Here is a 24,229-nt window from a genome sequence, read left to right on the forward strand (position 1 = left end):
TTTCGATAAAATTTACGTACCGATTAAAAATATGCTCTGCGGGTAAAAATACCCAATAAAGCTCATTTCTTGAAAAATACACTTAAAACACCTTATATTAATTAATTTAAATTAATCATTAAATAAGAAATATTTTTGTTAATTTTTCCCGGTCTCCATTTCTCGTTCGAGCGCGAAATGTAGTTTAAAAAACCCTAATGCATGAACTTTTAAAATATCATGAAATAAATTTTATTTATGCAATATTTATGCATTAAATGCATAAAATAAATAAACACATAATTTAAATAAAACTTTAGATTGCATGCATTCAGATTACGTAAATTTAATTTGTGGGCATTACAGATTTGCTTGTTCTTGTTCTTGTTCTTGCTAACTGTCACTCTCTTCTTCTCAGCTGATCTTCTAGACTATTTATAGGCTTTGCTCCCAACGGTAATATTGAATGTGTTTAAATGTCATATATCCGTTGATTTGTCCTGAGTAGACACGAAATCATTCTTCTGACAATCGTACACTGTGGCATTCTGATATGCTGTGCTCCAACGTAACTACAAGTTGCAGTATGCTCTTGTATAAATTGTCGGTTGTTGGCTATGCTCCTTAACTGATGACGTGTCAAGATGATTTATCAATTGGCTCTATAGCCGATTCGATGAACTGATTGTGTTACTGATCAATCTTAACTGATAGTTCAGTTCGCTACACAGCTTCAGTTAGTTTTAATCAGTTCAGTTGCATTCGATTGTTTAGCGCATTAATTATCAGTCGGACAACTTCAGTTCAAGCCATTTCAGTTCAGTTACATTCAGTTGAATTGATTAGTTCTATAATCTTCAAACGCTCAATTAATTTTGATTCCAACACTAGATTTCATTGATGCACATTGAGGTGGCATTGGCTATCGAGGAATGACGAGCTGGGTTAGAGAGGGAGCATTCATCGGAGTCTTGAAATTTTCCACAAGAACCTTCGGTTTTATATTTATCGTTTTATTCTTTTCTTATGTTGAACTTTATATTTGCATATGACATGATTAAATGTTGGTATTTATTTTATTTGCATGTTATTTCAGATCAAGTAGAATTTGAAAGAAAATGAAGCACGTAGTAGTGTGCCTATGCCTTGTGTTTAATGATGAGTTGGAAAGTTTTTTCTGTATTTTATACTTTTAATGAAACTTAATATATCATTTCTGAATCAAATTTTATGGCATCACATACTCGAATTAAGATTGGATTTGAGGATTTAAAAATAATATAACTCTAAACTTATTTTATATAAATAAATTAATAATAGAGACATGATATGATTCAAATAAGAGAGAACTCGAGATTCCTTGGTACCCGATCTCCCTGCCTTACACAGAATCACCTCTCCTCCGCCACCCCCACGATCATCATATCCAACGGTCCACATAAATCCCTCGTTTTTTCTTTCGTACACAGCGAAACACCGAAGCGGAACCCAAACCGAACCAGATAAGTTTATCCTTTCTACCAAATTCATTTTCATTTCTGTTAAATCAAACCTAACCAATTCGTTTCATTTCCCTTCGTCTCCCCTCCCCCGCAACAGACGGCCTATACATAAATACACGCGTCTATATATATATACACGCTCAATTGTACCATCGATGCATCTTTAGTTCGCGCTGGTTCGTTTTCTTTTCTTCTGTAGTTTGGTTTTTTTTTTAAATCATTTCCCAGAGCCTTTTGAAAGAAATGGAGATGCTCGGAATGGAGTATTCGATGTTTCTGATGCTCTCCTGCGATGCGATTGGTGGAGGAATGGTGTCTGGGAATCGAATAGCTCGACGGTTTGTCAGGACTTTTATAATACCTGCCTTGCCGCGATGTTGTAAGTTTAGGGTTTACTGAATGTGCTCTCAGATTACGACTCGGTAGTGATTTGTGTTCTATATTCTGTTTTACCGGTGATTGACGCTGAAAACGTGAAGATTTGCTCAGTCTCGAAATTTATCGTGGGTTGACATTTTTTCTGGTGCGATTTGGGGAGAATTTTGAGGGTTTTTGGCTGTTTTGCTGATTGAACTCGAATTCTCTGAGATATATTCTGTTATTATACTGAGTTCCATGCAGAGTTGGGAATATGTTGCCTGTGTTGGCGAATGAAGTTTGAGTTACGGGTTTTGTCGGTGGTGGATATTTTAAATTTGAAGTGTTATTCTGTGCCCTCTGAATTTAGGTTTCATTTGATTGTTGTAATTTTGTTGGAGGCTTCAAATGGTAGGAAGGAGGGATTTAGGGTTTCCGAGGAGTAGTGTTAATAATTTGAAAGAGCAGTTGGTGAGGACAACTCTCCGAAATGTTAGAGCACAGGGGCACCCATATGTTGAGCTTCGAGAAGATGGGAAGAGGTTGATATTTTTCTGTACTTTGTGTCTTGCTCCTTGTTACGGTGATTCTTGCTTGTTTAATCACTTGAAGGGTAATCTACACTCTCAAAGGCTAGCCACTGCAAAAGTAACGCTGTTGAAGTCTAATCCTTGGCCGTTCAGTGACGGTGTGTTTTTCTTTTGTGATGATCTACCGGACCAAAATAATAATTTACCTCTTTCAAGTTCCGGACTAATGAAATTGTCGGACATACATCATGTGGTTGGTGACACTGCTATTGTTAGTTATGGTGAAAACTTTGGTCCAAATGCTTGTTCTCATCTTGCCGAAGAGATGGTGGATCATGCAGATTGCGATGAAATTTCTGGATATCAGAATCTGGTTGGCGAGGGATATGGTCATGAAATAGTTGTTCCATCCGTGCTACAAAAAGATGAGGTATCTAATTTGATTGTGAGACACATGGGTGTTGGACGTATTGGTGCTAGGTTTAGCAAGAAGGATGGGGTTTCGGATGAAATTCGTAGAATATGGTGCGAATGGCTGGGGAACAAGGAGTTACCATATGAGTGTATTAGCACAGTACCAGATCACGATTTTTCTGTTGTTACTTTTGCATATAACTATGATTTAGGTCGAAAGGGGTTACTTGACGACTTCAGAAAATTGCTACCATCTAGTCCTCATTCCGAAGCAGAATATGGTTCCGGTGCTAGAGGCAAGAAGAGGAAGTCATTTTCTGACTCAATGGATATTGGTAACCGATCTGACTCATCTGGAGAGGAGTCTCAATCCTCAAATCATAACACTATGAAAATGATAATGTCTGGGAATGATGATCAGCAGGTACATTCACGAGTCCTCTCGAGCAAAATCATGAGGAAGAAAATGAGAGAACAGGAGGTCATTGCTGCCGAGAGGTCGTGTGATCTCTGTCAGCAAAGGATGCTCCCAGATAAAGATGTGGCTGCTCTCTTGAACAGGAAAACTGGAAAATTTGTCTGCAGCAGTAGAAATTTGACTGGGGTTTGACTTCATAGTCTACTATTTTTCTCCATTCAGTCACTGTATTACAGATTTTGTAGATGCTCAACTGTTATTCTTCTGAGATTATGTTCTGATTTGTCTAACCTTGTGAGTTTCGTCGTAATGCAGGCGTTTCATGTATTTCATATTTCATGTCTCCTTCATTGGATATTGTTATGTGATGTTGAAACTTATTCAATGAAGTCTGTTGCACCTAAAGCGAAACGGAGATCTAGGAGAAAGGTGAAAGGCGGCATGGATGTTGGAAAAAGGGAGAATTGTGAGACTCAAGAGACAAGAAAGCAAATCTACTCCGCATTCTGCCCCGAATGTCAGGGCACTGGTTTAGAAATTGGTAAAGACAAGCTGGAGAAACCAACTGTTTCACTTTTTGAGGTTTGCATTATTCCGTGATTCTTATTTGGACGTCCATGACGATGCCTTCACGGCAACCGTTGGAACATTCTTTGTTTTTAAAACTTTTCTCGTGTTGAAAATTTTGTACCAATTCCTGTCTTGTGTAATGTTGGGGAGACGGGGTCGAAAAACACAATGCTCAAGGAAGGTTCTAACCTTCTCGTAGCAAATGATGTTTTTATTGCTTAGATTCATTTTTCTTTTCATTTCAGATATTCAGGTATAAAATCAAACTATGTGATGCACATAAAGCATGGATGAAAGATCCTGAAGTGCTGCAAAACTGCTCAATTGGTTTTCACTTCCCTGCTGATTCTGATGTAATATATCAGGTAACTCCGAAGAGATTATCTTCTTTTTTTTCTCTGACCGGGAACATGCCGTGTTATATAAGGGTAAAAGCAATACCGGAACTAATAAATCAGCTTCCTGATCGCCAGGAAAACGTGGCAACACTGAAATTACTACACTTCTATCGTGCTGACATTTAAGTTGGTCCTCAGTTTCCAAGAGGAAAGACCGTCGTGGAAGAACTGATTTTGACCAGTAGAACTCATTCCTATCTCCCGTTTTCTGTTGTAGATGTGATTACTCTCGAGAAAACTTTAATCTGTAGTCATATAGACTGGTGTGTGTGTATCTGATGACTTTCTGCTTTTGATTTTGATTCTTTCTAGCTTTTGATGGAGTTCAGTTAGCAATTAACACGTCGTGCGTGCTTGTATGTACGTGGGTGGGCTCGTTTATCGACAAAGTAATCCTTTGCAGTATGTCCTTATAATTTTTACGCTTATAAAAGTAGTTAAGTTAGTGTAAGTATATAAAGGACAAGGGAAATGAATGATCATGTGTGTATTTATTAATATTTTTGTGTATAATAATAATAATAATACTTTTTGATAGAAATAAATTGTGTAGAAAAGTTGAAATTAAAAAAATAGTGAATTTTTTAATAATATTTTCTATTGTAATATATTTTAGTTATTTTGAAACAATATTTTATATAGTAATTTTTGGATTTTGAGTGAAGACAATATTTAAATTTGAATAAAATCGAAATATTTTTTTAATGCGCCGCAGTTAATTTACTATGCTAAATTTTTTTGTTAATATCAAGTATTATATAAAATTACAAAGATGGACATAACGAGGTCAATTTTAAAATTCTTGTATACTAGTGTATAGGGCCGATCACGGTGCGGATTTTTTTTTTTTAAATTCAAATAGAATTCATATGCGGTCGATTAGTATTTTGAAAAATTAATAGCGATTTTATATGAAAAATTAGCCTTACGGTTTTGAACGATTTCGAGCGGTTGCTGTCGGTTTACGGTTTTTTTATTAAAAAATATTAGAATATATATTCTAATTTATTTGAAAACAACAACAATATATTGTTTTCAAGTATAAAATATAGTTCAAAGCATATAAATATCAAAAGATAAAACAATAATTAAGATTCAAAACTAAGTTAATAATTTAACAACACAACATATTCACAACAAAAATGACATTTATACTATTTTATCTTTTTTCTACTTTCAAACTTCAAACAAAATATTGTAGCAAAAGAAATAAATATTTTAATAAAAGACTAATATGAAAAATAATTAAGAAAAAGATAAGTTTTATTTGTAAGAATAATGATTTTGAAGAGAGTTGGGATATAATGAATGATGACTTCTTTATTAAATATGTTGTTTACAAATTATTATAATTCTAGACCCAATATTATGGCAAGCGGTTTAGGCGATGCGGTTTGATGCGGTTCTTGGCAAAAAAAAAAATAACTGAACCGCGTATGCGGTGCGGCTTATGATTAATATTTTTAATCGCGGTTTTATAAAATATAATGAAAAACGGTGCGGTACAATTCGGTTCAAGCGGTTCAGGCAGTTCATAAAAAAATTTGATCACCCCTATTTGTGTAAATGATATGGTAATACATTCACATGGTAGGAGTATACCTGGGCATTGTTCAGCTCAGACAAATTATAAAAAAATATGTTTAGTGTATCAAGCATAGGGATGGGCGTTTGTGATCGGGTATCGGGTATTCGACCCGACCTGATCGGGTTGGTTATTTATCTCAGATTCATGTTCGGGTTTCTACCGGAACCCGACCCTAGTTCTAATATTCTAATGTCTTCGCTCTTCCCTCCCAACGTTTTTCTGCGCCTCAGCCGCCTCTTCTCAAAAATTGAGTACACATTTGATTAAATCGTACATACACCTTATTGCTATCTTATCTCCAGAAGCTGCTTGATTTTAGGCATGAATTATTTTAATGTACAACATTCATTTGTGTGTGTGTGTATATACAATGTACGTCGTCTCCTCTCCTCTCTCAGTTGTTTCAGATAAGGGGTTTGGTAAAGAGTTGTGACTATAATGTTCCATTCCTGACAATATTCTTTGTGATTCATGTTATTTTTTCTTCGACAGAAATGGCTCTAATTGTTCCTTTATACTGATAAGTGAACTTTGTTTTACAATAATTTTTTCCCTGTTTCAGTTTTTTTTTTTGGATATGCTTGATAACTGTGATGTTGCTTGTATTGATATTTCCTATTTTGCATGGATAGAGTTTAAAAATTATGTAAAATTTTACAAATACAAGTTTCAGGAGTAAACTGTTTGATCAGCCGATAGTTGACATCAGTCATTAGATCAATTGTGAGGATCTTGATGCATGTATTGTTTTGAATGTAAATTGATCTGTTGTAATATTTGTTTGCCGAAAAAGAAGAATTTATGTTTTAGAACCAATGCCTATCTGACTGTCAATGTGCAATAGTTCATTTCCTATATCTGATCCATGTTTCACTGGACTTGATTTTGAATATGTGAATTACTTTTAACTTAACAAAAGAAATTAAATCGTCATTCTACTTGTGTGGGAGAGTCCTTTGAGTTTGATCAACTTTTCGATACATATCCCACGATTTCCTTGTGTATTTCCTAGATGAATTATGAGCAAAATGCTGAGAATGTGCACTGTAACAAGATTTTGTTTTGTGTTTTTACTTTTCAAAATCTAACTAAAAGAAGCTAAATCTATTAAATAATCGTAATCTTGCCTTTTTTTCAAATTTGAATGTATATTGGCTCATACAATTGATTAAGGCATCAATGATATGATTATTCGGCTTACCTTGTTGAATATTTTGGATTTCAAAAATTTATTGTGTAAATGGAGAGTGTAATAGATCATCTAATGGAAGAAGCTGATAATGCTGATGAGAACAAGGAAGATTTATGTAACGTACCGTATTTTGAACTACTTAAAATTTACGGAAAAATAAAAATTTTCTTAAATAAGTAATCATCTTTCAAAATGCAATACAAATAAAATGTTTGACTAGATATATGGAATGTAACGAGCTTGCAAAAGTACTTGCTTTAAGCAACATGAAATAATTTTCGTAAAAATCAAAGTAAATGAAATAACACGCATAAAAATCCTTGAAAACTAAGCGGTCCTCGGGTTAGTCCACCTCACAGTTCGAGCCAGCTCACTGATCCCCGCCTCTGGTATCCTCAAACTCGTCCTCACCTGCATCGATGAAGTCTATTGAGTCTAAAGACTCAACATGCATAAACTGGGAATAGAAAGTAACGTATAATAAAACAACATGCATTTTAAAGTAGCATATATGTATCTTAACTTTGAACATACTTACATAAACATAGACGTGTCATCGATTCATAAACATTTTCATAAACGTATTTACATCATACATACTTAAACATGCATATCATCATCATTTTGCGTAGAGATACGTAATGCGCCTGATCAGACTAAACCACAGTATTGGGCTGGCAGGGATGTCCACTACCACATACATAAGATCTCTGGTCATACTTTACCAGTGGATTGGTCCCTCGTCATACTTTATCGCTTTACAATCCTGATCAAAACCCGATCATACTTTAACGTGATGGAGAGGTCTCCGGACACGTTCTCCGGCTTCCAAACCCGTTCATAGTTGGTCACAAGATATTTAGCAAACCTAAAAAAAAAACATTTCTTTTTGCACATTGAACACACTTAAAAACGTCGAGAGTTTTGTTGGAACGCTCTGGACATGCTTCCCTAACCACATCAGCAAAGATTCAGGAGATCCCAACGAAGCCTGCCACCAAAACTTGAGAAAACATGAAGAACATGCACAAATTTTCACAGCTTGAGCGGTTTTACGATAAAAATCATATATCTCTCATTCTTATCAGAAAATTACGAATTTGCAATCGAATCGAAGATAACACAGAGTAATACAAACAATATGTTGAAAACATTTCCAGAAAACCAATCTATAAGTATCAGAATTCAAAATAACAAAGGATAACAGGTTTTGTGACACAGAAATTTCACAACTTGTGCGATTTTACGATAAAAATCATATCTCCCTTGTTTCTTATCAGAAAATTACGAATTTGCTATCAAATCGAAGATAACACAGATTACTACAAATCATATGTTGAAAAGAATTCCAGAAAACCAACCTATGAGTCGCAAAATTCAAAATAACAGACGGTGATGGGTTTTGTGATAGAAATTTCACAGCTTGTGCGATTTTACGATAAAAATCATATCTCCCTCGTTTATTATCAAAAAAACACGAATTTGCTATCAAATCGAAGATGACACAGAGTACTACAAATCATATGTTGAAAACATTTCAAAAAAGCCAACCTATAAGTCGCATAATTCAAAATAACAGAAGGTGACGAGTTTTGATCAAGACTGGAAAGCGGTAAAGTATGACCAGTGACTAATCTACCCGGTAAAGTATGACCGAGATCTTATGTATGTGGTAGTGGACATCCCTGCCAGCCTAGTATTGTAATTTAGTCTGATCAGGTTCATTACGTATGGGTCACTTGCTTTGAAACATATCTCTACGCAAAATGATGATGATATGCATGTTTAAGTATGTATGATGCAAGTACGTTTATGAAAATATTTATGAATCGATGGCACGTCTATGTTTATGTAAGTATGTTCAAAGTTAAGATACATATGTGCTACTTTAAAATGCATGTTGTTTTATTATACGTTACTTTCTATTCCCAGTTTATACATGTTGACTCTTTAGACTCATTAGACTTGATCGATGCAGGTGAGGATAAGTTTGAGTAGATAAGAGGCGGGGATCATTGAGCTGGCTCGGACTGTGCGGTGGACTAACCCGAGGACCGCTTAGTTTTCAAGGATTTTTATGCATGTTATTTCATTTACTCTGATTTTTACGGAAATTATTTCATGTGGCTTAAAGCAAGTACTTTTGCAAGCTCGTTACATTCCAAATATTTTGTCAAACATTTTATTTGTATTGCATTTTGAAAGATGATTACTTATTTAAGAAAATTTTTATTTTTCCGCAAATTTTAAGTAGTTCAAAATATGGTACATTACAGTTGGTATCAGAGTCAACATCTCCTAGTACGTTGTGGTTCAGGGAAGAACCAAGCGGAGCTGGTGGGCATGTGAGGCCTGAGGCCGAAGAGGGCAGGGGGTCATCGCCAGTTCCATGAGATTGCAGGGACAATGAGCGGCTCCTGGCAGGCTTCTAGACGGAAGGAACATGAATGAACCGATCTTACATCGGATGGAGAGGGATTCCGAAACTGTTCATGTACGAGACTGTACAGTTGAAGATGGTTTAAAAGATTTGATTGGTATTACTCATATCAAGAAGGTGCATCTTCTTTTCGGTATCTTATCACATAAAAACTCCAGAGTTAAGCGTGCTTGATTTGGGCTAATTCTGGGATGGGTGACCTCCTGGAAAGTTTCCTAGGGTGTGTGTGAGTTAGGACATAAGCACGCTGAGAGGGCTAGTCTTGGTACAGTGAGGACAATCGTCGAATATGAGGTGTTACAATTTAGATCATAATGGTGATAAAGATGAAGTGAAACCCGAGTCTAAAAAGAGAGCTAGGAAAGATATGACCCCTAGATCACAATATAAGGAACACTTTGAAAAATTCTATTGCGAAAATGACAAGGTGCAAAAAGGTATGTACCCAAGATTGGCTAAGGTTGGATTCTAAGCCTATATGCGTGGAGGAAGATTTGGCTGAAATCGAAAAACTTGAGAAAGACATATTTTTTCTCTCTTTACGTTTCTATATTTATTCTTAATGATTATGTTTTATTCTCTAATGACTAATCTGATGCGATTCTTCGATCACGAAAAGCAAACACGCCCAAAAACAGAGTCACGCCCTCGATTCGATGAAACAAAGAAATGTTTGTGTTGTCACGATATTTTCGAACAAGTAAGGTTTTAATATTTACCTCTAAATTACGAAAAATTTAGCAACAAATATTAACGAGATAAACAATTGAATTCAAGCGAACCTTCAAAGAACTCGTCTTTTACAATCCGAGTGAAGAACAATCGACAAACGCCACAAAGTGTTTGATATGAATCTGACCAGGCATGGCGTTCAAATGATTGGTAGGATATTTAGGAGGTGTCGTTGCCTCGGGCTTTCAAGCTTGATTAGTGAAGGAACCTCCTTATTCAAGCAATTAAAGATGAAGATTTCCGAAAAGCCATGCGTCCGGGCGGATGTAACTTCACGCCCGAGCACCTCACTTGCGTCTGGAAAATAAAAAAATTCGAAAGGTCTCGCCCGGGCGGACGAAAGTTACCGCCCGAACGCGCCCCTTGAAAAATAAAAGCTGAAGATTCTCCGCCCGGGCGGATATAAATTCCCGCCCGAGCGCGCCGTCGTGCAGAATTTTAATATGGAAAACCTAGATACGGATTTTGATGTATTTTTCCTTGTAAGAACATATTTCATACCTTGTAAAGAATTAATTCATTGAGTCTAATCATATTGATTGAGATTTTCTCTCAACTTTTCAAAGCTTGGCTTTGTATACACTTTTGTGTGTTTCTCAAATCAAACTTATCAAAGTTTAATACTTTGTGGCGTTTGTCGATTGTTTTCACTCGGATTGTCAAAGACGAGTTCTTTGAAGGTTCGCTTGAATTTCGATTGTTTATCCTTTGTTAATATTTGTTGCTGCCTGAGCGCGCCCCTTGAAAAATAAAAGCCGAAGACTCTCCGCCCGGGCGCATTGCTTTTCGGAAATCTTCATCTTTAATTGCTTGAATAAGGTTCCTTCACTAATCAAGCTTGAAAGCCCGAGGCAACGACGCTTCCTAAATATCTTCCAATCATTTGAACGCTATGCCCGGCCAGATTCATATCATACTCCCCTTCTTCAAAAAGATTTGTCCTCAAATCTTGTCTACCTACGCAAAAATGAAACACGTCAGTAATAAAAAGAATTAAATTATCAACATGCTTACCTTTCAATTTAAGTTTGTAAGTGCTATTGTTAGCTCGCTCCATCAGCACTGGATAACAAATAACAAATGACACCAAATAATAACAACAAGATATCATTAAGTATCACAAAAATTAGATTTCTCCCCTTCTTAGACCTAGTTAACACAAAAATGAAATCCATACCCGTGTACGACCATAACTCACTAGGAATAAGACACAGTTCATGCATGATATAAGAATATAGCCAAAATGACAATCTCTTATATGCAATGCATGTTTCACAATCCCACTCAATATACCTCTTCATATGCAACCAACACATATAATCATACATTTTATCAAAGATAAAAACACCATTACATGCATCACTAGTACGTAACTCATGCAATGAATATAGAATGAATAATTTATTCTCCTTAAAATTGTACTCATTACGAACGTAAAAATTCTGATATTCATTCATGCTCTTTCCAACGCCATCATCAAACAAGTATGAATCATGCAAATAGAGCACACTAAATGTACTATCCATGTAATCTTAACAACCATTACCAATCAAATATAAAACATGGAAATAGGACACGTCCCATGTACTATCAATGCAATATCCCATCTCATCACAAAAATCTAAGTCTAATGTACATAAACCGATACGAACACGGGTGGTTAAGCTCCAAGAAAGGCATGGGATCCTTTGCAGTTGCCGGAGGGACCAGTCACGAGGGGACGCCTAAAGAAGTTCAAGGAGGCACTACAAGGAGTCATGAGCAAGTATGAAGGGGTCGTGATGCATGGGAGTACGTCGGGAGGCCGAAGGAATATCATTCAAGCATTGTTGGAGACGGCCGAGACTCCACGGACGTGTACACGGACCTGCACACGGGGTTCGTGCCCTTTACAGTCGAGGATGAAGAATTCCAGTGTCTACACGGACCCGAGCACGAACCAATACACGGGTCCGTGTCCTATGACAGTTGCGAAGGCCGTGTGTACACGGACCCGTACACGGAGGTGGACACGGGGTCCGTGCCCCTTGTTTCCAGCTGAAGTGAATTCCCGAGAGTACCCGGACCCGTACACGGAGGGCTACACGGGGTCCGTGTCTGAGACGGCTTAGCGAGAATATTTTCCTTTCTAGAGTTTTAATTATTTTGGAGACTAGATTTTTGATATCTTTTGTTTTATAAAAACATGTTGGACAAAATTTGGAGACAATTCAGATTATCATTGATATTTTTATCAAAGTTTAGAGTTTTTCTCTCAAGCTTTTCAAAGCCTTTGCTTTGAGTTCATTCAAAAATCAAACTTATCAAGATTCGTTTTTGTGGCGTTTGTCGATTGATATCATACGGATTGTCAGGGACAAGTTCCTTGAAGGTTCGTCTGTTTCTCAATTGTTTAAATCGTGAATATTTATTGCTATGTTTTTATAATTTAGAGGTGAATATCACACATTCAAACTTGATTCAAAAGATCGGGACAACAACGATTCTTTGTTCGTTATTGAATTGAGGGCGCGATTGATTTTAATCGTGTTTGCTATTCGTTCGTACAAAGATTCATATCATTTGGTATCAGAGCTTTGGTTCATTGAATTCAAGTAAGTTTACCCTTCGTTCTATTATCAGATCAAAATTTTCTTTCGTTCCGCTTTCAGATCTGATTTGTTCTATTATTCTTCGTCGTTCGTGAATCTGTGATACACGAAATTTTGTGCCTTATTTTTTTTCTTTGAATTTTCATAATTCTTAGAGCAAAAATAAAAAAAAAAAATACAAAAAATTCCGAAAATTCACCATTACCTCTTTTTAGTATTTTGTTCTATTCTCTGTTGTGAGTCATATACACTTGTCTCACATCGTCATAAAAAAAAATTTAAATTTATTATCATTCACCTTCAAATTTCTTGTCTGCACAGTCCAAGTGAGTCGATCACAATTGTTCACAAGTTGAACTTGATTGTTTGATATACAAATACAAAGCTCGAGCACACCTTCGAGGATACTATCGAATTTGAGTGAAAAATATTTGAGTGCGAGTGTATTTTCTTTGGAGTGAATGGTGAGTATTTGCTGTGAGCAAAAAAAAATAATAATAAGAGAGGAGAGACGAGTGAATTTTTTTTTTGGAGTGACCGTGAGCATTTGGGTGAGGATCATTTTGTTTTCTACTAACGTTTTCTTGCAGGTACAAATTTGAAATTAAATGGAGAGGGAGGTAGGATATAGTTCGAACCCGGGGTTGTCTAAGGTTCAAATGGAGGCGTTGTTTGGGCATTTTAGTAGGATGATGAGAAATGAATTAGAGCCCTTACATGAGGTTGGATAAACTTGAGGTTAGTACTAGCGGGAGTAAGTCTAAACCTAAGGATGTGGGTAGAGGAGAAGAAAAGGAAGAATATGATTTGGGAGGAGATGAGGAAAGTCAAAATGAGAATTGGGGAAGGAATGGAAGAGGTAGAGGATTTGGGAGAGGAAGAAGAGAAGCCGTACGGGGCAGATATGATGGGAATAGGGAAGATGGTAACATGGGTAGTATTAAGATGAAAATTCCTTCATTCCATGGGAAGTCTGATCCGGAGGCGTACTTAGAGTGGGAAAAGAGGGTAGAGTTCGTGTTTGAGTGTCACCACTACTCCGAACAAAAGAAGGTTAGGTTGGCGGTGGTTGAATTCTTAGACTATGCTCTCATATGATGGGATCAATTAGTGACCACTAGGAGGAGGTATAATGAGAGACCCATTGAATCTTGGGATGAGATGAAGAGGGTCATGAGGAAGAGGTTTGTGCCTAACCACTATTATAGGGAGATGTTTAAGAGGCTACAAACTTTGAGGCAAGGGTTGAAGAGTGTTGAGGACTACTATAAGGAGATGGAAGTAGTCATGATTAGGGCCAATATTGAGGAAGATAGTGAGGCGACCATGGCTCATTTTCTTTGTGGTTTGAACAGGGAAATTCAAGATCAAGTGGAGCTTCGGCACTACCTTGATCTAGACGAGATGGTGCAAATGGCCATAAAAGTGGAGCAACAACTCAAAAGGCGTGGAGTTGGCCGCACCAATCAAACTGGGGGTTCATCATCTTCTTGGCGGTCAAATGGGGTGAAACGTGAGGAGAATAAGGTGGTGACCAAGCCCAAGATTGAGACCAAACAAGAGGCGCCTAAACAAGGAGTGCAAGGTAAATCTGAAACTCCTCTTAAACGATCTAGAGATGTTAGATGTTTTAGGTGTCAAGGATTAGGGCATATTTCTAGTGAATGTCATAATAAAAGGGTGATGATTTTAAATTATTATGGTGAGTATGAGTCACATAGTGAGGATGATGATGATGAGATGCCTGCATTAGAGGATCCTGATGAGGGATATGAGGCGGTGGTAGGTGAAGCACTAGTGACCTAGGCGAATCATGAGTGCCCAAGTCAAGGAAGAGGAGACTAACCAACGAGAGAACTTGTTCCATACTAGGTGTTTTGTAAATCAAAAAGTTTGCAATCTAATCATAGATGGGGGGAGTTGTACTAATGTGGCTAGTGTTGAGATGGTGGAAAAATTGGGTTTACCTACATTGAAGCACCCCCAACCGTATAGGCTTCAATGGTTGAATGATTGTGCGGAGGTGAAGGTGACAAAGCAAGTGTTGGTTTCTTTTTCTATTGGAAAGTATGTTGATGAGGTGTTGTGTGATGTGGTGCCAATGCATGCTTGTCATATTTTGTTAGGGAGACCATGGCAATATGATAGACAAGTGACACATGATGGGTTTAGGAATAGATATTCTTTTGTACTCAAGAAAGAAACCATTGTTTTACTTCCTTTGTCCCCAAAGCAAGTGTTGGAGGACCTATTGAAAAAAAAGAAGAGAGATGAGGCCGAAAAAAAGAGTGAATTAAAGAGTGAGATGGCCTTTGAAAGTAAAAATGAAATGGCCGAAAAAAAGAGTGAATTAAAGATTGAGATGGCCTTTGAAGGTAAAAATGAAATGGCTGAAAAAAAGAGTGATCAAAAGAGTGAGATAGCCATACAAAAGAAAAATGAGAAAAAAAAACTGAGAGGAAAGAAAATGAGAGGAAAGAGGCCAAAAAGAAATCATATATGGCCCAAAAGAGTGAGTTGAAACAAATTTTGCACACACATGAACCGCTTGTGTTGATTCTTTACAAGGAGATCTTCCTTAACACGAGTGATATAGCCGGGTCCCTTCCGAGCATTGTTGTTTCACTTTTGCAGGAATTTGAAGATGTATTTCCCGAGGAGTTGCCTCAAGGATTGCCGTCATTGAGGGGAATCGAGCACCAAATCGATTTCGTGCCTGGGAGTGCATTACCAAATCGTCCAACCTATAGGAGCAATCCGGAGGAGACTAAGGAGCTTCAACGGTAGGTAAGTGAGTTGTTAGATAGGGGTTTTGTGCGTGAGTCCATGTCTCCTTGTGCTGTACCTGTTTTATTAGTTCCTAAGAAAGATGGCTCATGGCGTATGTGCGTAGATTGTAGAGCAATCAATAACATAACCATTAAGTATAGGCATCCTATACCTAGACTAGATGATATGTTAGATGAGTTGCATGGTGCTTGTATTTTTAGCAAAATTGACTTGAAGAGTGGTTATCACCAAATTAGGATGAGGGAAGGTGATGAGTGGAAAACTGCTTTTAAAACCAAATACGGGTTATATGAGTAGATGGTCATGCCTTTTGGCTTAACTAACGCTCCTAGCACCTTTATGAGGTTAATGAATCATGTTTTGCGTGCACACATAGGAAAGTTTGTTGTGGTTTATTTTGATGATATCCTAGTGTATAGCAAAAATCTGGATGAGCATGTTAATCACTTGAGACTTGTGCTAATCAAACTAAGGGCTGAAAACTTATATGCTAACTTAAAGAAATGTGATTTTTGTACAAGCAAACTTGTCTTTTTTGGCTTTGTGGTAAGTTCACAGGGTATACAAGTTGATGAAGACAAGGTAAGTGCTATTCGAGATTGGCCAACGCCTACTACTGTTTGTCAAGTTCGAAGTTTTCATGGTCTTGCAAGCTTCTATAGGAGGTTTGTGAAGGATTTTAGCACACTGGCAGCACCAATGATGGCGGTGATAAAGAAAAATGTCCCATTCCATTGGGGCGAGGAGCAAGAGAAGTCTTTTAATCTTATTAAGCAAAAATTAATTAATGCTCCTTTACTTGTTTTACCTGATTGTGCTAATACCTTTGAAATTGAATGTGATGCTTCAGGTGTAGGTATTGGTGGAGTGCTGATGCAAGGAGGATGGCCGGTGGCATATTTTAGTGAAATGCTTAATGGAGCAGCGCTTAACTATCCAACATACGACAAGGAGCTCTATGCACTTGTGAGGACTCTAGAGATGTGGCAACATTACTTGAGGCCTAAGGAGTTTGTGATCCATACTGATCATGAGTCCCTAAAGCACCTTAAGGGCCAACAGAAGTTGAACAAGCGGCATGTCAAGTGGGTGGCATTCATTGAAACATTCCCCTACATCATCAAGTACAAACAAGGTAAGGAAAATGTAGTGGCCGATGCACTATCACGGAGGTACGTACTAATCTCTACCTTGGAATCTAAAATTTTGGGTTTTGAGCATGTCAAGCAGTTGTATATGCTAGATGATGATTTTAAGAGTGAGTTTGAAACTTGTATGCATGGTCTACATGACAAATTTTATTTGCATCATGGTTTCTTGTTTAAAGAAGATAAATTGTGCATTCCCAAGTCATCAATTCGTGAATTACTTGTTAGGGAGGCACATGGGGGTGGTTTAATGGGGCACTTTGGGGTGGCTAAAACTTTAGGCGCATTGCATGAGCATTTTTATTGGCCACATATGAAACGTGATGTTGAGCGTGTGTGTGATAAGTGCATAACTTGTAGGCAAGCTAAGTCTAGAACACAACCGCATGGATGGTGTACACCACTTCCTGTTCCTAGTGAGCCTTGGATTGACATTTCTATGGACTTTATTTTGGGGTTGCCTAGGACTAAGAAGGGGAGGGATTCTATTTTTGTTGTTGTGGATAGATTCTCTAAGATGGCACATTTTATAGCTTGTCATAAAACCGATGATGCTTCAAACATTGCGGATTTGTTCTTTAGAGAAGTCGTTAGGTTACATGGCATGCCTAGGACTATTGTTTCTGATCGCGATGTTAAATTCTTGAGTTACTTTTGGAAGACTTTATGGGCTAAACTTGGCACAAAATTGTCGTTTTCTATTACTTGTCATCCTCAAACGAATGGACAAACTGAAGTTGTCAATAGAACTTTAGGAACACTTTTGCGTGCTATTCTTAAAAAGAACTTAAAGAATTGGGAGAATTGTTTGCCATTTGTTGAGTTTGCTTATAATTGCAGAGTGCATTCTACTACAAATTTTTCGCCATTTGAGATTGTTTATGGTTTTAATCCTTTGACTCCGTTGGATTTGATGTCTTTACTTGTGAGTGAAAGGTTAAACATGGATGGGAAAAAGAAGGCTGAATTTGTTAGGAACTTGCATGAAAAATTCAAGGCCAACATTGAGAAGAGAAATGAGCAATATGCCAAGCAAGCCAACAAAGGGAAGAAGAAGGTGATATTTGAGAAGGGAGATTGGGTGTGGCTACACTTGAGGAAGGAAAGGTTCCCCGAGAAGAGATGTTCAAAGCTATTACCTAGGGGTGATGGACCATTTCAAGTCCTTGAAAGGATTAATGACAACGCCTACAGACTCGATCTACGAGGTGAATATAACGTGAGTTCTACTTTTAATGTTAGTGATTTGTCGTTGTTTGATGTAGGTGACGAGCAAGATTTGAGGACAAATCCTTTTCAAGAAGGGGAGGATGATATGAACACGGGTGGTCAAGCTCCAAGGAAGGCATGGGATCCTGTGCAGTTGCCGGAGGGACCAGTCACGAGGGGACGCCTAAAGAAGTTCAAGGAGGCACTACAAGGAGTCATGAGCAAGCATGAAGGGGTCGTGATGCATGGAAGTACGTCGGGAGGCCGAAGGAATATCATTCAAGCATTGTTGGAGACGGCCGAGACTCCATGGACGTGTACACGGACCTGCACACAGGGTCCGTGCCTTTACAGTCGAGGATGAAAAATTCCAGTGTCTACATGGACCCGAGCACGAACCAGTACACGGGGTCCGTGTCCTATGACAGTTGCGAAGGCCGTGTGTACACGGACCCGTACACGGAGGTGGACACGGGGTCCGTGCCCCTTGTTTCCAGCTGAAGTGAATTCCCAAGAGTACACGGACCCGTACACGGAGGGATACACGGGGTCCGTGTCTGAGACGGCTGAGCGAGAATATTTTCCTTTCTAGAGTTTTAATTATTTTGGAGACTAGATTTTTTGATATCTTTTGTTTTATAAAAACATGTTTGACGAAATTTGGAGACAATTCAGATTATCATTGATATTTTTATCAAAGTTTAGAGTTTTTCTCTCAAGCTTTTCAAAGCCTTTGCTTTGAGTTCATTCAAAAATCAAACTTATCAAGATTCGTTCTTCTGGCGTTTGTCGATTGATATCATACGGATTGTAAGGGACAAGTTCCTTGAATGTTCGTCTGTTTCTCAATTGTTTAAATCGTGAATATTTATTGCTAAGTTTTTATAATTTAGAGGTGAATATCACACATTCAAACTTGATTCAAAAGATCGGGACAACAACGATTCTTTGTTCCTTATTGAATTGAGGGCACGATTCGATTTTAATCGTGTTTGCTATTCGTTCGTACAAAGATTCATATCATAAACCATTGCCGCAAGCAAACCCCATCGACTTAGTAAATAGTGAGACATAAAAATTTGTAGTAGGTACATGCAATTCATCCATGGTCTCAAATTCATAACAATCAAGGAATAAAGGTAAATTTACATCTGACCCCTTAACCATCACATTTGCAACACGTTCTCCAAGCTCTTGAAAACGATACATCAAATATTTAAGATAAGGACGGAAGTCATACCTCATGGTTGTTGCGTTGGCAACTAACCTTACCTCACCTTGATTACTTCCAACATCAGGTTGATCAACACGTGGCCTTCCTCCACCATCAGTTCTTGCTCGCCTGCTCATCATGACATCTTCATAATCCTGCAAGAGTGAAATAACAATGCTCGGGATTGAACCAGCGATATCATCATAATGATAATAAACCACTTTGTACAAAGGAACATGAAGAGGTTTATGCAAAAACAAGTAACTCTCAACCTCACTCTTTTCACTCTTTTCGGCCTTTAATTTATTTTTCTTTTCTTTGGCCTTTTTTTCCTTTTCTTTTTCTCTTTCCATGGTCATCTCACTCTTTTGTTCACTCATTCTTTCGACCATATCACATCTTTTCCACACATTTCAATAACTTTCAATTGATCACCAAGAAGTTCTTTTCGTTTCAATTGATCAAAGGAAATATGTTTTTCTTCAAATGTTTTGATCAACAAAGTTTCTTCTTGCTTACTCTCCTCCCCCATAGTAGACAAATTAGGCACTTCGTCCCCACCTAATGATTCAATCCCCACTGTATATTGTTAAACAACATTCAACTCACTAACTAGTGGAATAATATAATCATCAACGCTAGCCTCAACTTCAGTTTCAAGTTCATCTACGACCTCAACTTGAGATTCAGATTCAACTACACCCTCAATCTCAATTCGCGGTTCAAGCTCAACAGATGACTCTACTATAGTCATCTCATCACGTGGACATTGGCTGATGTCATGCCCAACTTCTAAACACCAACAACATATAATATCACAAGTACTAGAATTTGAGTTTTTAAATGTACCTTGATATTCATATTTGCTAGCTTTACGTCTCGACTCCTTCTTTGGCCTAGCAACGATTTTCTCTTCCAAGCTCGTCCTCCAAGTGGATGTCAACGACTCCCCATGCAAACCACGTTCACCTCTTATGCCAACTCCTCTATCTTCCTCGCATCGCATATCATCATCCCTATCCAAATGCGATGCTCTATTCCTTCCAAATCTACTATCTCGTCTATTCCCATCAACATGCCCATTACATGTCTCCTCTTCTTCACACCTCCCATATTTTTTCCGTAGAGGCTTAAACTCCTTCTCCCATATTCTATCCAACCCTCCTAACATTGTTTGAAATTGACGTTCATCAATCATTTTACCCGCAAGAAAAGATTAGTATAAAACAATAAAAGATAAAGTTTCCTCACCACGAATCCTCACCGGTCACTCCAATGAAAATTCACTCGACTCTTTTTTTTTCTCTCTTTTTTATTTGTCCTCACTACAAATGCCTCACGTCACTCCAAGAAATAAACACTCGCCCTCAAGTATTTCACTTGATTTTGAGAATTCTCTCGTAGGGTACACTTTAGGCTTTGTAGCTTGTGTGCATCAAACTCACAAGTTCAAACTTCACGACACTTGCAAACTGACTTACACGGACTGCGTAAAACGAGAAATTTGAAATAATTTTTTTTGATTGTGAGAGTCACTTGAATATGACTCACAAAAGGGAACAAGATACAATGCTAAATAATAGCACAATATTATTATTATTATTATTTTTTTGGATTGTGAGAGGCACTTGAATATAGCTCCCACAAGAGAATAGAACAAAATAGCGAAACCAACCTATGGAAAAATTTCGAAATTTTGGTACTTTTTTTTTCCTTGCACAAGATGGATTCTTTGTGCACACGGAAAAAAAGCAAAAAAAAAAAATTTCAGAAATTTCGAGAATCAGTGATTCACGAAAGACAAAAAATGAACGGATAAAACAGATCTGATAACAAATAAGGATAAATACAGAGCTGAAAATAAAAAGGATAAACTTACTTGAATCAAAGGGAACCTAAAGCTCTGATACCAAATGATGCGATCCTTCAACCCACGAAAAGCAAACGCGCTCAAAAACGGATTCACGCCCTCGATTCGATGAAAATAAAGAAACGGTTGTGTTGTCCCGATTTTTTTGAACAAGTAAATGTGTAATATTCACCTCTAAATTACGAAGAATTTAGCAAAAAATATTAATGAAGGATAAACAATCGCAATTCAAGCGAACCTTCAAAGAACTCGTCTTGGACAATCCGAGTGAAAACAATCGACAAACGCCACAAAGTATTAAACTTTGATAATTTTGATTTGAGAAACACAAAAAGGTGTATACAAAGCCAAGCTTTGAAAAATTGAGAGAAAAACTCAATCAATATGATTAAACTCAATGAATTAATTCTTTACAAGGTATGAAATATGTTCTTATAAGGAAAAATACATCAAAATCCGTATCTAGGTTTTCCATATTAAAATTCTGCACGGCAGCGGGCTCGGGCGGGAATTTATATCCGCCTGGGCGGAGAGTCTTCGGCTTTTATTTTTCAAGGGGCACTCGGGCGGTAACTTTCGTCCGCCCGGGTGAGACCTGTTCGAATTTTTTTTATTTTCCAGACGCAAGTGAGGCGCTCGGGCGAGAAGTTACATCCTCCTGGGCGCATGGCTTTTCGGAAATCTTTATCTTTAATTGCTTGAATAAGGTTCCTTCACTAATCAAGCTTGAAAGCCCGAGGCAACGACGCTTCCTAAATATCCTTCCAATCATTTGAACGCCATGCCCGACCAGATTCATATCAGTGTTAAACTTTGATAAGTTTGATTTAAGAAACACACAAAATTGTATTCAAAACCAAGCTCTGAAATTTGCGAGAAAACTCACAAAATATTATAAAAGTCAAGAATAATTGTTTACAATGAATAAAATTCGTGTATATATTGTTTACAAAATCAAAAGATACTCAAAATCTAATTACCTAATTAACTAGACTCTAAATTAGTTTTTTCCGCAAGGGCACGAGATTCTACCGCTCGGACGCGGGGTCTTCTGGACGGTAAGATGTTACTGACTGGGTGCCGAGTGTTGTAGAATTCTTCGCCTGGACAGTGACTGTGGCGCTCGGGCGCGACATTTTACTGCTCGGGCACCAGGTATGCGCTCGGGCGCAAATTTTTACCGTCCTAGCGCAGAGCTCTCGGGTCCTGAGTCTTGAATTGGCATCCTCTTCATAATTTAGCACTTGAATAACATTGAAATGTCTTCCAACTTCATTGCTTAGCACGTCATGCCCGGCCAGGTTCATATCGTGCTCCAATTCTTCAAAAAGATTTGTCCTCAAATCTTTGCTACCTATGCAAAAATGAAACCTTTAGTAATAAAAAAATTAAATTATCAACATGCTTACCTTCAATACTTGATTGTAGGCACTGTCATTCGCGTGCTCCATCACTATTTGGAATCCCAACTCCTTGGTTGCCCTTTCCATGTAATCATCAATTACACCAAACATCAAATAACGAGTGACATGAAATGACAATCATGACAATATCTCATTAAGCATCATAAAAATTAAATTCCTCCATTTCTTAGACCTAGTTAATAACACAAAAATTTCCACACAAGTGCACAACCATAGTTCACTAGGAATAAGAATTACTTCATGCAACACATAAGAATCAAGCTTAAATGCCTTTTCCCTATATGCAATGCATCTTCCACTACACTACTTAATATACCTCTTCATATGCAACCAACACATATAATCATGAATTATATCAATGCTCAAGCCACAGTTATGTGTCTCAAGAACACGTCGATCATGAAATCAGTATAGACCAAATAATTTATTCTCTTTAACCCAATATTTATCATGATCATATAAATCGTTATAACCAAGCATGTAACCTTCACATCCATCCCCAATCAAATATATTTCATGCAAGTAGGACATGCTACATGTACGAGAAATAAAATCATTCAACACAGCAGCAGAATTTAGCTCCAATGCATATACATTCTCGTAGTCAATATGAAACTTCTGCTGTTTAAAATACTACCAGTAATTTTTTTTTTAAAGCTAATTCTAGAAAATGAACATTTACAAGCATGCATGCAATAACTGCTAAAACTCACACATTTTAAAATAAGAGGAATTCTATACTAAAAAATTACTGCAGTAAAAAAATATTTCCAGAACTCCTGTAGGACAATCAACATATAAAAAGACAAAGTATGAAAATATCTAAAACAGTGCTCCTATCTCATAAACATGATGCGTAGAAGAAATAATGTAATGCCCGAGATTGTAGGTTGGTTACATGAAATTATGAAGGGTTGCATGGAAAAGAGACCGCACCCGCGCCTGTATTTATACCGCCCCTGCGGTATAAGGGCAGAAAGTTGGGTTTTGAGTACAAGTACTACCGCACCCGCGCCACATTATCGACCGCACCCGAGGTAGGTGGGCAGTAAGGTATGATGTTGCTACAGTAGGGTGAGCGCACCCGCGGTCCATAACTGAGCGCCCCCGCGGTCGTTTATTATGGAAAATTGGAAGGGGGATGCCGTGAGTTGACCGCGCCTGCGGTCCAGAGAGAGCGCACCCGCGGTGCCTCGGTGCGAGAAATCCAGCAACACTATTACATCGACACATGGCATATGAGGTATATGTGTATCCTTCTCCTTCAATTCTTCACTTCCAGCAGCTAAGAACCGAGAGCAAGTTTAGGAATTCCCTCAAGCTTTCTTCATAGTAGACTTTGAGTTGTGCAAGAATTACATAACCGAATTTCGATCCGAGACAAGATTCTTGTTCCTCTTGACAAGGGTTTAAAAAGGGTATACTTTTTATATCTTTCCAGCATGTTTTGATATTTATGTGTTGGAAGAATTATGATGTGAGCTCTATGATATGTGCTTGAGATCCTAACCATTGAAGAAATGCAACCGGATCGATGAAATAATATCCTATGCTATTGTTATGAAATTCCAGCCTAGATTGATGGAGATTATACATAATTTTAAGGGTTATGCGATGTATATGATTGTGTTATTTATTGTGTTATGGAGTATTGTTGTTGAATTAGTCGGTATCGCGAGAGTACGCCGTTATGCCGTCAAATCAGTAGATTGATATTGATCAGATTCAGTATTGATTGAGATTGTACTGTTATGTTATTGACATTGATCAGATTATGTGTTGATTTGAGTATTGATCAGAACAGGTATTGAATTGAGTTGTTTATTGATATTATACCTATTCGATTGTCATTGCCAGATTTGGA

The 24,229-nt window shown here is 37.6% G+C and overlaps 1 protein-coding gene across 1 annotated transcript; it reads left to right on the forward strand.

Moving 5' to 3' along the window:
• The first annotated feature begins 1,511 nt into the window (after positions 1–1,511).
• Positions 1,512–4,577, forward strand: LOC142517857 (uncharacterized). The gene is made up of 4 exons (XM_075620344.1): positions 1,512–3,386; positions 3,516–3,782; positions 4,016–4,135; positions 4,244–4,577. The coding sequence occupies exons 1-4, from the start codon at positions 2,247–2,249 to the stop codon at positions 4,292–4,294; spliced, it is 1,578 nt and encodes a 525-aa protein (XP_075476459.1). The 5' UTR covers positions 1,512–2,246; the 3' UTR covers positions 4,295–4,577.
• Positions 4,578–24,229: the final 19,652 nt, after the last annotated feature.

This window comes from Primulina tabacum, chromosome 11, assembly GCF_025594145.1.
Source record: "Primulina tabacum isolate GXHZ01 chromosome 11, ASM2559414v2, whole genome shotgun sequence".
NCBI classification, from domain to species: domain Eukaryota; kingdom Viridiplantae; phylum Streptophyta; class Magnoliopsida; order Lamiales; family Gesneriaceae; genus Primulina; species Primulina tabacum.

Excerpts from the sequence above, each read along its gene's own strand:
- LOC142517857 (XM_075620344.1), top strand. The coding sequence starts at position 2,247 with ATGGTAGGAAGGAGGGATTTAGGGTTTCCGAGGAGTAGTGTTAATAAT. Across the intron at positions 3,387-3,515 it reads GCAGTAGAAATTTGACTGGG|GCGTTTCATGTATTTCATAT; the intron begins GTTTGACTTCAT and ends GTCGTAATGCAG. Across the intron at positions 3,783-4,015 it reads CAACTGTTTCACTTTTTGAG|ATATTCAGGTATAAAATCAA; the intron begins GTTTGCATTATT and ends TTTTCATTTCAG.